This window comes from Myiozetetes cayanensis, unplaced genomic scaffold (assembly GCF_022539395.1).
Source record: "Myiozetetes cayanensis isolate MyiCay16 unplaced genomic scaffold, myiCay2020 scf4, whole genome shotgun sequence".
Lineage (NCBI taxonomy): Eukaryota > Metazoa > Chordata > Aves > Passeriformes > Tyrannidae > Myiozetetes > Myiozetetes cayanensis.
In genome coordinates, this window is record NW_026087631.1 from 21,780,041 (window position 1) to 21,794,745 (window position 14,705).

General features: G+C 35.7%; 1 protein-coding gene across 8 annotated transcripts in view; it reads left to right on the top strand.

The window, feature by feature from the left end:
* The window catches only part of FAM172A (family with sequence similarity 172 member A), a 262,527-nt gene that overhangs the window by 123,699 nt on the left and 124,123 nt on the right, over positions 1–14,705 (top strand). For all 8 annotated transcript variants that reach the window (XR_007630537.1, XM_050329324.1, XM_050329323.1 and 5 more), the window contains one exon: positions 7,826–8,044. Coding sequence is in view for 7 of the 8 variants with exons in the window: in XM_050329324.1 (XP_050185281.1) it covers positions 7,826–8,044 (219 nt within the window). In the remaining variant the exon portion in view is untranslated. The remainder of the gene's footprint in view (positions 1–7,825; positions 8,045–14,705) is intronic.

A 14,705-nucleotide genomic window follows, 5' to 3' on the forward strand; every position in this document is an offset into this window, starting at 1 on the left:
TTTTTGCATACAGAAGGGTCACAGGTGATGAAAAGATTTGTTACTGTGAGGTAGTGTAGCATTTTGTGATTATAAAATTAATCTGTCCCTTAACCTGTTTAAAAAGTTTTTGCCATATAATGGATAATATAAATTATTAATATTCTTATGTTTTAGGGACTTTCACAGTCATAATTTTACCAGCACAGCTGTTTGACCCAGTGAGATCATGTTTTGCATATTTCTAAATTTTAATGAGTTATTAATTTAAAAGCTTATGAAAAAATATAACTCATAAGTAATAAAATTTTTTAGCAGAAGTATGAGAAGGTCTTCTGACTTAGGTCACTCAGAGAGAAGGAAGAAACATCAATGTCCTGAATTGCACCTGTTTGTTGAAGATAGGTACAAATGAGAAACTTTACTGACAGATTACAATTGGCTGTTTTCTCAGGGAATGACTAAGTACATGCAGCTGAACCAGCTGAATTTCCTGTCATTGAGATACAGGCTTTCTGATCACAAAACACTAAATGGGAGTTGTCTTTCAAGACTTTGATAACTTCAAGATTTTGCAGAAAACACTTATGTGCATGTTGCATTTTTCATTTAGAGTACTGAAATACAGACCTTCCAAGAGATTGGCATTTAATCTTTTTCTGTAATGGTTTAATACATATAAATTCTTGGAGATGTAAGGTAAAGTAGAAGAACTTGGCAACTTGGGCTGCCTTTCTGCAAGCTAAATATGTTACAAATCCAGACAAACCTCTGAGCCCATTAGAAGAATATCTACAGTTCAGAAAGATAAAAAAAGTTTACAAAAAGATTTCACACTATTACCAAAGCAAAAGAAATGAGGTTTATTGTAGAATAAATTTAGTTACTTTTTCATGTTGTGTTGCATAGAAAATACATACTTAAAACCTATTTGCTGTATATTTATTATGAAGTGCTAATGAGAATAATTAAGACATACTGTGACATTCTCAGAGAGGAGGCAAAGTATATTGAAAAATGAATTTTTAGTTGAGAATTTTTACTACCAGCTAATGGGATGCTTGGAAATACCATAGAAACATTTTTTAAAATCCTACAATCCAGCTTTGCGTCTGAACCTTATTTGAACGTAACTTTCAGAGAGTAACTGGCGTTCTCTTTGGTTTGTGTTTGTTGAAGATATTGGTGTCTATTGATACGTTAGAACCAATAATTACTTGATACTTGTGGGCTTTATTAAAATTATTTTATTTACATTGTTTTTGGCGCATTACTTTCAAAAGGTAAACTCTGTCTAAATTAAATAATGTTTTAATTAAAATTTTAGTGAAAAAATGGAATATGCCCAGGCTTCTTGTTTTAAATCTTGTACCTCTCTGAAGCATTTGAAATTTTTGTTGGAAAAGAAAGTAAAATAGTTTCTTAGGGCGGGGGGTGGGGTGGCATGACAGGGTAAACTTTTAGAGTACAGACTTGAATTACAGAGGGGGTTCCTATAGGATGTCTTGGGGGCAAACTGGTGGGTTCGTTCTTTCACAGGTTATATGGACCCCAAAGCTGTCTACACTTAGTGAAGAAAAGCAGAAGCTGATTTTGCAGCCTGGGCGGTTGTGGACAGATTATTTGCAGCCCAGTATCCTGCCTGCATGGCTGGGGTAAATGCGCTTCCATTCAGCTTCCATTGATTTCTCCAAATAGCTGAATCTCACATCAGGGAGAGGTGGTGGGTCTGATGTTTATTAAGCAGTAGTTGAACCTGAACATAGTTCTCTTCTGTTAATTCACAGAATTAAGTTAATGCTATCCCATAGTTTCTTGTGTTTCACTTGCCATGAGAAATAATTTTCTGCTGAAAATCCTAGTGAAACTAGTGCTTGTAAAGGCACAGAAGTTCCTTATAAAGAATACAGTACACAACCGAGGAAGTAAAAATCTTTATAATTCATGGATGTATTTATTCAGTCTTGACCTTGGGAACAACATTATAAAACAGGATTGCAGACCTAACATGCAGACATATTTAGTAATTCCAGATGGATGTAAAACATTAATTATTTTCAAAACTTCAGCAGTAAACGCAAAATGTTGGAACAGCTTTTCTGGTGAGTTTTTGTAGCCATGAACATTGATTTCTTTAGTGTAGCTACACTAGCACCAAATTAACAAATAGCAAAGTAGAGCATAGTCAGGCTTGTTTAATAATTTCCAGTATAAGGATGGTGAAATAAGATGAATACAGTGCTGCATGCAAATAGATACGGATGTAATGCAGTGACAAATTAGAAGGCAGTAATAGAAAGGAAATGAAGAGTTTATTGTTTCTATAGCTCTAATATCCATTAAAAGTTAGTTGCACAGCAGGCGACAGTTTGGATGAGTGTAAAGTGAATGTTTTGAAATAAATAGCAGTCTGGTGACCTGGGATGTCAGGGCTCTAGACAAGGGTTTGTGTTTGTCAATATATCCTACATGTTTTACAGACTCCTCAGGGAACAGGAGAAGATACAATTTCACCTTTTCTGTGCCAAAACATTTTAATTATATCTTCTTCCAAGTACAGCGGTTCAGTAACCAAGGAGCTGACATTGATGCATGTGTTGATAAAGCTGCAAACATTCAAAATGAGATTAACAAAGATTTTGAGGAAAGGGTGACAGCTAATTTTGCACACTATTCTGCATCTGATTCAGGTCAGTGTAATGATAGAATATTTTATCATCTAGAAGGACTTTTATGATGCTTTGTGTTTTTAAAGATTTGTGTATATGAAAGTACGGGTCTTAATATATCATTCAAGGGGGTTATCACTTTTTTATTGAACGTATATTGGTTCTAACCGTAAACAGGAATAAACATAAACATTTAGGAGCAATTTTATATATATCTATCTGCGTTCACCACAGTAATAGGTTCCTTATGTCTAATTCACCTTTAAAATACTGACCTCAGATGTGAAATTGAACCTAAACTACGGTGCCCATTTTGCAGCGTCGCTTAATATTTGCAAAAAGGTTGGATGGAAGGTTATATTAAGTATGTTTAAATAGGCAAACTGTAATTTCTTTGTGTTATGTGCAACCTTTTGAGAACATCTCAAAGTATTTCTACTCTATTCTCTTCCTTGTTAGAAGGCAACTGACATTCTTCTTTCACTTTTCTTTTTGTTTGTGAAATTTTCTCCTCTTTTTTATCCACTCACTTCTCCATCTGCTTTCACTTTTGTTTGCTTGGGCCGTCTCTCATCCCAACTTGATAATGAGGAATGCAGTGTGACCCTGACCTCTATCAGCCCATGCATGACCTTCTGACTCTCCCACATAACCTTTGACCTTCTCTTTGACAGCTTGATTAATTACCCTGTGTTATGATTTATGAGTAAGTGCTATGTAAAAATAATAGACAACAGGTGGTCCTCTAAAAACTTTTTGTGGCACGTTTTCTTTTCCTGCCTAACCTGATGAGCCATTTTAAGTTGGGAACTTAGTGGGACAGTGTGTGTTTGGCAGAAACACAGCATTTTTACACACTTGGACATAATGCTGGAATTCAGGCAGCCAAGGTATAACTGGGATGAAAACATTGCAGTGTTAGCAGGGTGCAGTTGCCAAAATGTACATTGGGTGGAAACAGAAAGCGGAGTCAACTGACATTTCAGGCATTTCAGTCGCAGGTCACGTCTTGAGAAAATTGCTCAAATAATGGAGGGGGCATTTTTCAAGCTGAGCTGCATCTCCAACAGCTATGTTTACTTTAACGCTTCACTAGTGACTTCTGATTGGTTGTCATGACCTCATCCTGCTGTTGCACCTACAGTGTTGCAACAGTGACAGAGATGTACCCTTCTTGTGGAAAAGATGGGAAATGAACAGAGCATACATCTTTTGGAAAGATGAATGGACATTGCTGTGTCCATTTTAACCACAGGCGAGTTTAAGAACAGAGCGCTTTGAGTTGCATTTCCCCTGGGAATTAACCCCAGTCTTTTGCCATCCATCCAAATAGAAACCTGAACTTGAAAATTCACATTGATAAAACTTACAAAAATGTTCTCTTTCAGACCCTCACTTGCAGTCCAAAAAGATAGTTACATAGGTCAAAAGATACCTCTCCTGTTCTGACCTCTCTCATCACATATGGTGTCCCATCCTGCTGGATTAATATGCAGATCTGAATGCTTTCAGCTCATTATTCATGTGGCCAGGCAGGGGAGATTTCAAAAGATTTGGAATTTACCTCAAATACTTTGAGGTTCTTTTTTTTTTTTAACTTTACTTTTGCTGTCAGAGGCAAGAATTTTGGTATTCCTTATGTTTCGAACATCTTGCTTGAACTTCCAGAAAGAGGCAGAACATACTGTTTCATTTCTGGCTTATGTATTATGATGGAAAAGGTCCTTCTTCGTTTTTCTGGCTTAGTAGTAAAGGTATTGTGACTGAAATTCATGATTTTTTCCAATACTTTACTTTGTAAACCTGCCTTTCCTTTCATCATTGCAATCCTCTATCTCCAGAAGAGCAACCTGGAGGATGCTAGCAGTTAGTGTAGAATAAATTTTGTTTACCTTGAAGCATTAGAATGTGAGGGGGAATAGATGTTAATTGGGTGTTTTAGCCTGAGAGAAAAACTGTAATTTTGTAGATTAGAGGCTAGGAGTTATATTTGTCAGTGTCAGTCCTGATTATTAGGTCTCATCACAGGTACAGTGATGGCCTTGGCTGAAGATTGATGGAGATGGAGGGGAGAGTGTCCTAAAGTTTTACTTTTTGCCATGAAAAAACTTTGCATCCTAGGGAGTGGATGGTGGCAAGTTTTAGAAACCCTCCTAGATGATTGGTACTTACTTAGGCCAGAGGCTGCTACATTTTATTAATGATGTAAGCTCATCATAGGTGAAGATGATAATTTTAATTGATTTTTTTAGTATAGATGCACCAACACCAAATCAACAAATAGCAAAGTAATGCACAGTAATGGCATATTTAATACTTTCCAGCATAAAGATACTGTATATGGTGAAATAAGATGAATACAGTTCTTCATGCAAATAGATATTTATGAACAGGGCTTTAATTTTAAAAGATACTTTTTAATGAAAGTGATTTTTGTCTATGTTGACAGTTATGTCAGTTATACCAAAGACTGTATCTTGCTTATTATTAAAGTTTGCTAAAGATTAGTTATTAGTGGTCTGGTGTTCTGTTTTGCATTGACTTGCGCTCTTCTCAGACTCACTGCATTTGAGCTCTATCTTTATTTTTAATTTTCTTATTGCACTAAATTTCATTGTTAGACCCAAATCTTCTTTGTGGTGCCATTGTTTCCATGTAGCAGTTTAGGATGAAGAAGTACAAAGGAAAGGGAAATACACTATATTACATAAGAAAAACTGTCTAGAAAGAGATTGCTTTCCTAACAGAAAGACTTAGGCTTTCTCATAATTGAGAAAAAAATACATTAGCTCAGTTATTACTTAATTATTTTAATTCTACTGATAGGAAAAGCCTGCTATCTGGGAGAAATTGTAGAAAAATATAAAGGGACTCATGCTACAGTGCTTAAAAGATATTTGATTAAAATCCTTTAATTGATTTATGAAATAGTGGATTTAAAAATAGAATCATATTTCATCTGTTGATGTCTGTGTGAAAAATTGACATTGTGTCTTCATAAAATTGAACAAATGAGTCATGTAATTTTCAGTTACGTAATCAATAACTTAAGACAAATTCCACTCTGATGATTTGTGTGTCTGTGTTGTGGTCAGCTTAAGGTGGACACAGTTTCAAATCCCTGTAACACTTGTACACCTGTAATAAACATATGAATTTTGCATTTGGCATTCTATAGAAAGGAAAACAAATCAATACACAGAATTTCTCTGCTCAAAACAAGCAGGTCAAGAAGATGAAGAGCCACAAAACCACTCACCTGCCAAGTACTGCAAAAACTTCATCCTGTACTAGCAATACCAAGCTCAAAAACTATCCTTTTTTCAGAGATGTACAGTTTAGGAATGTTTGTAAGCTGTAGTCTCTGTGATGAATTTTCGGCTTTGAAATTTTCCAAGTTGGGAAAGTTTATGTGTTCATAGTACAGCATTATGTGTTAAAATGGCCTGGCATCCCTGATAGTGGTGTGGATAGATTTTAAATTTTTTCTTGTTAAATTTTCTGTTTTCCTTTGCCGGTTCTCTGTTGTTTGTTTATTTGTTTGCCTGTTTGTTTATATTTATCCCAGTTCAATTCACTCAGCAGAGAGGGCAGAGGAATGAAGTGACAGGAGACCCAGTTATGGTGCTGTGTCTAGCAAGAAGGCAGTTTTACTCTTTGGCCTATGGTGACCTTTTTTTGACTATGTCCCTTACAGCAGAGATAGTATCCTGAATGCCTCTATTTCACCCTGTTTAGCAGAGTGCAACTGTGCCCTTTAACTTGGTTTTTGGTGGGAGGAGAAGCTATGGCAGACGTTCAAGAAGGGCACAAGGACGAGGGGTAGGAACTCCCTTCAGATGTGATTTTGATAACTAGTCGAGTGTGTCCAACTGTAGAAAATCACTGAGTGACAATCTGTCTACCTGACAGTGGCCACAATGAACTACAAGGTTGGTGAATGGCTCTACAGATTAGAATAAAGCAAGCCCAAATAAAGTATCCTTTGTTGGGGTGGACTTGGTTTGCTCTGGGCAGCTAGGTATAGGGGACCTCTTTGATCCTCATGACTAGCCAAAGTGCAAAATGAAGTACCAAGTGAAAAGCTGGAATAAAGCTGTTCCGTTAGATAATTAATATAGACATTTCCAAAAAGCAGATCTTTATTAAAGTTTACTTTTAAATGACGGTTTGATTTTGACTGGGAACCTGTGTTAACTTTAAGGACTCATTTGTTAAGTGCTTGTGCTTCTCTTTTCTCCCTCTGTTTGCAGTTATATCTTCCATGAATATTGCAATTTTTCTGTGATTTACCATCACTTAAAAATCATAAGTAGTGGTTGGCTTCTTTATTCAAGATTTATTTTTCGTTCATAAATCCATATATTTTTCAACCAGCTTATTTTCTGAGGCACAAAAATGCAACTGGTATGCTCAAAAGCATCCTGCAGGTCACAAATTTTCTCTGGATTTGTTGAAATACATGACATAATCCCAGTGAACTTTTAGAGCAGATTTAAAGATGCACTAAAAAGTCAGGCCCACCATAAAAGAGTTGACTTTTAAACAATACCACTGAATCAGTTTTGGTATTGATTCATTGTTACTGCTGCTATTTGCTTCTGCATGGTATGCTTGTTGTCAGCTAGACAAAAGGTTTTACTATTTTAAAATGCGGTGAATAATTTTCACATGCTTTCTTTAATCTCTCTCTCTCTCTCTCTTTATATATATATATATATATATATATATATATATATATATGAAATCTCTCCATCCTTTTTATTTTAAAGGTTTTTACTGGCTGGGTATAAAGCTTTTTATTCATCATTATGTAGAGTTCTTAAAGCAATATTTTGCTTTTAGTTCCCATATTGTTTTCTGAAAAAGTCATATAAAGTGCTTATGAATAAAACAACATATTAAATTATTTTAAAGGTAAAACAGGCAACTTTTCTGATGCTGAGGGGTGTATAGGAGCATTAAGTACAGGCAGACACATTCGCACATCAATATTCCTTTAATGACAGAATATTCTTAAAACTCCTTTGATAAATTATGTTGCGTGAACTTACTGAAATAAATATAAAAGTCTTAAAGAGCATTAAAGTAAATGCAAGGAATTTTCAAGCATTAAATCTCCCTTTTCATATTCCTTCTTTTTGTATGTGTGTTTGTGTCTCTCTCTTCTTAAACAGGAAGGCTATGGTGTAATAGTTCTGAATCCCAATGAGAACTATATTGAAGTGGAGAAGACAAAAGCCCAAATACAGCTGTCTTCTGATTGCTCAGATGAACCTGCAGAAAAGAGAGAAAGAAAAGATAAAATCCAGAAGGAAACAAAGAAGCGACGTGACTTCTACGAAAAGTATCGAAATCCACAAAAAGAAAAAGAAACTATGCAGATCTATATTAGAGTAAGTTTCTTTTGGCTTTGTTTGCCCTTCTTTACTGACGCATACATATGTTTATTGTCCATACTGGCTAATAAACATTTTAATTTTTTTCTTAAAAAAAAAAAAAAAAAAAAAAAAAAAAAAAAAAAAAAAAAAAAAAAAAAAAAAAAAAAAAAAGAAAAAAAAAACAACAAAACACAACAAAAAAAAACCGCATTACTGAGATGGCATTCAAGAGTTTATACAGAGTTCCTGGCTCTTTATTCTATTGATATTTTTGGTCACTTATTGAATCTGATGTTTTGGAAGTGTTACGAAACATTTCTTTGTAATTTCAAAGGGAAACTTCAAATAAACCCCAGAGGAACGCACTGGTGCTATCAAGAAAGAGAATGGTTTAAGAAAGACTTTGTAACAATGATTTTATAAACAGAGATGTACATACATAAGAAACACTTTGTAATGAAGCTTAAGCAGCATGCTAGCTTCACACGTCATGTATGCATTTACTATATTTTATTTGCTTATACTGGGGAGACAGTAGTTACAGATTTTTAACATATTACCTGCTGAATTAATAATGTATTGTGGAAAATACCAGTGTTCATCTTGTGTGGTAGCAGATTTATCCTGTAATGGATTGTTTTCATAGGAGCAGCTATCCATTGTGTTTGAGCTGAATTTCTGAAGGCAGAAAAAGAAGGAAACTTATTAATATCATAATAAATATTTAAGCTAGAATAATTTGAGAATGGTATCATGAAGAAACTCTGTCCCTTGCCCTTTTCTGACTCAATGAACCTTTGCACTTTGTAATGCTAGCAGCATGGGATCGTTATAACAGTGCTACCCCAGGATTTCTAGTTCTGCAGGGGGCACAAACAATATTATTTGCACTTTGACACATTCTGCTTCATATACATACTATGGGTTATAGATTCCAGAGTAAGTCATACAATTTCCAAAACCCTTATTATGAAAGTTAGTGTGTTCATTCAAAGATAAAACACGTCAGAAACTCCTCAGTGAAGTTAAAACAGTAAAAATCTATGTGTCTTTCTAGTGAGAAACAGAAAAATCCAGCAAAAGACATGTTAGAATCATCTTAAATTTTAACACGTGCCTATTAATTGTGGTTTAGGATGTTTTAGGAGAAATACAGCTGTGCTGCCTAGTTAAAACTGTTGGTAACCTGGATGCAATATTATCACTAATACCATAAATATTACTGTGTCTTTTGAGAAGTATCTCATAGCTGAGTGTGGGAAACAAAAGAATGTATATACATATTAAAAGTCACCAACAAGGCACTGTGTTTTCTGTTTGCTGATTTTTTATGAGATGCTATTCTGCCCACCTCCAGACCCTGCTTCTTAAGAGGGGCAACCAGTCTTGGTTCATAAGAAGCCAGTGGACAAGGTTGCTATATTGTCCAGAAAAAGGTCTAATCAGCTGCAAGTTCAGTGTTTCCTTGTTGAAAGTGAACCTTTTTTGATAACCTTTTTAGCAATTCCACCTTCTCATGGCTCTTTTGCTTGATGAGGCATGAAATTTGGCTTCGGGAGGTTTGACCCCCGAAACATAAAATATATGACTCCATCCCGTTTTCCCTTCTGCGCAGCTTTGTGCCTTAAATATGACTGTTGATCTTTCCTTTATTTAATTTTCTTCAAATTAAGGAAAGAAGTAGCATACGTTTTAGTGAAAGTGTGGGTAGTGGTGTCCTTTCCCAGGCCAATTAGTTGAAATCAGGCTTTCTGATGAGGTTGGTGTTTTATTTTGAAATAATTCCTTGGGTATTTTTTTTATTCAATACACTTTAGTACAGATTTTTTTTTTTAAGAGAATGAAAAACCTACCTACTTTAGTGTGTTGAAGGACAAATTACTGCAATTTCCTTGCCTATCAGTTACTGAAACAAAACTGGACCGTCAGTAGCATTCCATTTACTCTGTTGGGCAGAGCTGCTAAGTCTGTAGGTGGTTGCAAGAGGTGCAATACCGTATTTGCAATCTGTTTCTTGCCTCCCATGCTTGTGTCTGTAGGATTACTATTTGCTTGCACCCAGGAATGTGCTGCTCTGCTTCCATTTCAGGCTGCTGGGTTTGAGCTGATTTTGGGTGATCTTGAAGGGCAATTCAGATACAACCTTTGCTTGCCGTATAGAATAGCATACATTTGACTCACTAGGCTCTTGAAATAAAACATATTGTCACTCAACAGAAATACTTAAGGAGGCTTCATAGTGATCTCATCAAAAAGTTCTGAAAAATCTCAGCAAGCCTTACATCAGCTTTACCAAGTAGGAAAAAGTGGTACAGAGAGACTAGATGAAATATATCCTCACAAGAAGGCATTAACTTAATCTAACTTTGAAGGAAAATATTTCTCCAGATATGTTGTAGAAATTATTTCAGACTGTTAACTAGCAGGAATAAATATCTTCAGTTATGTTCTCATAGGGTCACTGAGATCTGTTATGGTCTGATGAATAAATGTCGTTTGAACAAATTAAAGCTTCTGGATGATGCTCCCCACTTCTGCAGCTAGATTTTCCAAGAACTGGAAAAATAGAACTCTTCCCTGTCTTTAAGTATTTTCTTTATTTTCATCGGAAAAAAAAAGCTGAGTGACTCAAGATAGGTAAAATCAGAGTCTTAAAATACGAAATCTCAAATTACACATTATTTTTGTACAAAATGAGTAAAATAAAAATTACCATGGGAGTGTGTAGTGAACTTAGCATAGTGCTTGAAAGATCAAAGTACTTGTTGTTTCATGTTGGAAGTTTCCTTAACTATGAAATAATGTACTCTCTGGCATACATTATAGCTTGTTAAAGGGACTGATTTGGTCTGGGTAATAAACATCATGTCAAACGTTATGGTAGGAAAACCTGCTTAATATGTTTTGTAATAAGACAGAATTTTTTGTTCTTGAAAACATCTGGTATCTGAATTCACAAGTGAAGACAGAAAATGTCATCAATTCAGTAACATTCCTACAAATTTGTTTTCTATTTTGGCGGTACAAACCAAGGAAAAAACTTCTTGATAATCAGTATTGACTATAATACTTTTATGAAATGATGAAACACAAGCAATTTACTTTTATACAGTGTGCTAATGAATACCTATGAATTTTAATACACTTACTGTTCAGATTTTAACAATTATAATACCAGCAAATCATTTTAAAAGCATCTTGTTTTTTAAGGTGTTGAATGGAGAATTGAGTAAAATAACTAAATATGTATATACATTCTTTTAAAAAAACATATTTTTATCCTTAGTTATAAATACTACCATTTTTTCTTAGACCACCAGAGGCTGCTCTGTACATATGGGCTAATGCTTCCCCCTAGAAACGTAATACCCTAGCCCACCTTCATTTATTATGAACTAAACTGAGAATTTGTTGATCTCTTAACTTTTTTCTATGGAAACACATCATACAGGCTTAAATATGACATAATTCCTTCCACCCTCTGAGCCATCTCCCACTCCCTACAGATTTTTACATTGACAGTGTCTTCTCTGTGTTAAAAGACAGTTAAAAATGTAAATCAGTATTTATCCCCTTCTAAACAGCACTAAACACTTTAACAAGTATACTGAGTGGATTCTGAAATGTTATCAAAGGGAAAAGTATAAATTGCATAATTTTGTAGTAATAGTAATTTGCGATAATCTTGTTGCCACAATAGTTGAAGGATATCAAAGAGAAAATGAAGGAAGAAGTAGGAAGAAGCACTTTATCAAAACAACTGATGGGGTCAGGTTTCCTGGGCAAAAGGGATAAGTTTTTCCAATGCCTGTATGCTAGGAATTTTGTCCTTTTATTTTTTCCACTGAGCTTAGCTGCTTTAATAATTCTTACTGCAAATATTATTTTTACTACAGTCTATAATAGTGCCATTTCTACTAACAGCATATCAATGAAATTAAATTAATTTTGGATGTAACATACTTTTCCTAAATAATTTTTCCCATTTTCTGCGAGAGAATAAATAGCAAAAGATCATGTGCAGCTAATTAATTTGTTTTACTAAAAATGGATGCATCAGAATAATTTGTGCCAATATTTAGGAAAAAGCAGTAAAAGGCAGGTTTATTATTATACAGCATAGTACACCGCAACTGCTGGTGGGCAGGATATCCTGGCAAGCATGCAAACACATGTGTGCCATTTCTGCTTATTATTTGGTACGGCTGACACGAAGCATTGCGTGACTGAAAGTCACAGCAGAATGTCCACTTGTGTGGTGTGACCTTTCAGTGCCATGGATTTCTTTCATGCTGAAGATTGAGACATTTGCCAGCACGGCTGCAGTCCTACCAGCTGTGGGTTTCAATCTGTGGCCATCCCTGGGCAGACGTAGGTTCCCTCCACCTACCCTCTGACTTGGCAAGGTGCAGGCCTGCTATCATTCAGAGCCTGTGTGACTACATTAACCTGCTGCTGAGACCAAGCTAATAAACCCTTTATTCCACCAGAGAAGACAAAATGACAAACTGTAGGCAGACAGCTCAGGAGAGGTAAGGGATATGCACAGTGCAGAGAATGTCTGTGGCAGACCTGAGCACCAGGACTCCAACTTCTAGAATCTCATGCTGATGTTAGTATCACAATACCTGTTTTATTTACCCTTTTACAGCTGCCAGCATTACTTTACCTATACCTCTGAAATAACACATGGTTTTACTCTGTCCATATTTACTTATGTATGCCTGTTACTTCCTTATGTTCTTGAGAAATGTCCTTCACTTGTAAGCAGAAGCAAAATCATGGTGGCAGTAAAAAACTCATGAGAACTACTTAGAAACTACCATTGTATTATTATTCTTGCCCCATTCAGAGTAAGAAAAAAAAATCAGAGTATGCTTAGTATCATCACTGGAGCAGAAGCTGAGATATTGTTGTTATTCTCTTGTGGTGGTGGTAGATAACCATGACATAAGTTTCTAACACCATGAAGTAAAACTGTTTCTACCCAAAGATAAAGTGACCATGCAAAGTTCAGGTCTGCTAGGCTTAGCAAAGACAGACTGCAAAAGATGATCACTGCTTTTTTTGTACTGTGGGTCTACAGAGCGTATAAATGTTGGAAAGAAAATGTTGTGGCGTGAAAGTACTGTAAATTACCTCATGTTCACAGTAGTCATCTGCAGGACTTCTCCTGAATGTGTGCAAAGTCATTTTTTCTCAAATACCTGTGATTCAAGGTTTGGGGAGCTTTCACAAAGTGTGTTTTTACACTTCTGTGACACAAGAACTACAGAGCACCCTCTTCTTTGCTTTTGGTGGAAAGTATCAGGCACAGCAGTTGTGACCAGTCCTGACTGACAAGTGCTTTGAGAATAGTTTTGGACTAGATGACCCTCAGAAGTACTCTCCAGCTAATGTAATTCAGTAATTTGACATTGCTGAGTGCTACCTGAGCCCTCAAAGAAGCAATTGAGCTATGGGTAGACTATGTGGACATTGCAAAGAGAGGCAAATTTCCCTGTCTCAGAACATTTGGCACCACTGAGGTTGTGGTTGGTCATCCACTTACAAAGAGCAAGTGCAGGTGATCTAGGCCAAAAAGCCTACCCAGCTATCAGCATGGTTAATCTCCTGTGGTCTTACACAAGTACTGCTACAGAAATGCACCTTGAAAGATACAAACTACTCCAGACAGGCAGTGATATTTCTTGACATTTTAAACACTGGGGTGTTGAGCAAACATTCATGATTTCTTTAGAGATCAAAAAATTCCCCAAGCCAGATAATCGTCTTGAATTTGCTGAAGGACCTTAAAGCAGATCAGTAATAGGAGTTTTTTCACAGATATCCTCCAAATGTTATTAGTGTGACCATTCTTGAATGATGGGAAGGAGTATTGTCCATATTCTTCCTATTTCCTCTCTTTCATTATATCTTCATCAGGATTTTGTCTACATTGTTAATTTTTGCCCACAAACTTTCATTTTAAACTATAAAGCAGTTCCTGAATTTCAGGAAGAGAAAAAACACCCTATGACCTCTAAATTGCTTATTTGCTTAGTGTGTGTTTAGAAGTGGACAGACATGGCGGAATTGAAAAGGCTATACTTTATTAAAGCATTTGTGAACAGTGGTGTTCAATTAGGCCTGTGCACAACCACTTCTTAGAAGATTTTGTGTACACTGCTGATTTCAAGGTGAAATCTGAATCTTTGTCTCAGGCCAGTGCTTTACCTACAGGTTGTCATGAAGCCCCTGGACAGAAACCCAGTTTCTCTTCATCTCTTAAACCTGTGCCTATGTTCATAAAGGGTTAAAAATTATTTAGGATACTCCTATCCAGTCTTCTGTGAATGCTGTTCATTGTACTATCACCTCCAAAACTAATCCATGCTGCTTGTTGGAGAGTCAGTTTTGGGTATTCTGACATTGTACGGGGATATCAGGCACACTGAATATGATCACAATATGAAGGATTTCCAGGATGTCTAGGATGAGTTCTTCCCACTCATTGTCAGCATTATTACTAAACAAGATTTAAGATTTAAAATGTGTTAGTATAGAAGCATTTTCTCTAATAGAGCTAACCTACAAAAATAGAAAAATATGTTATATGTGGATTGTTAAACACTGTTCTGCTGTTAACTCTAAGAGCTATCAGAGCTCTTTTGGAGTCTCAGCCTGAAGATCTTTA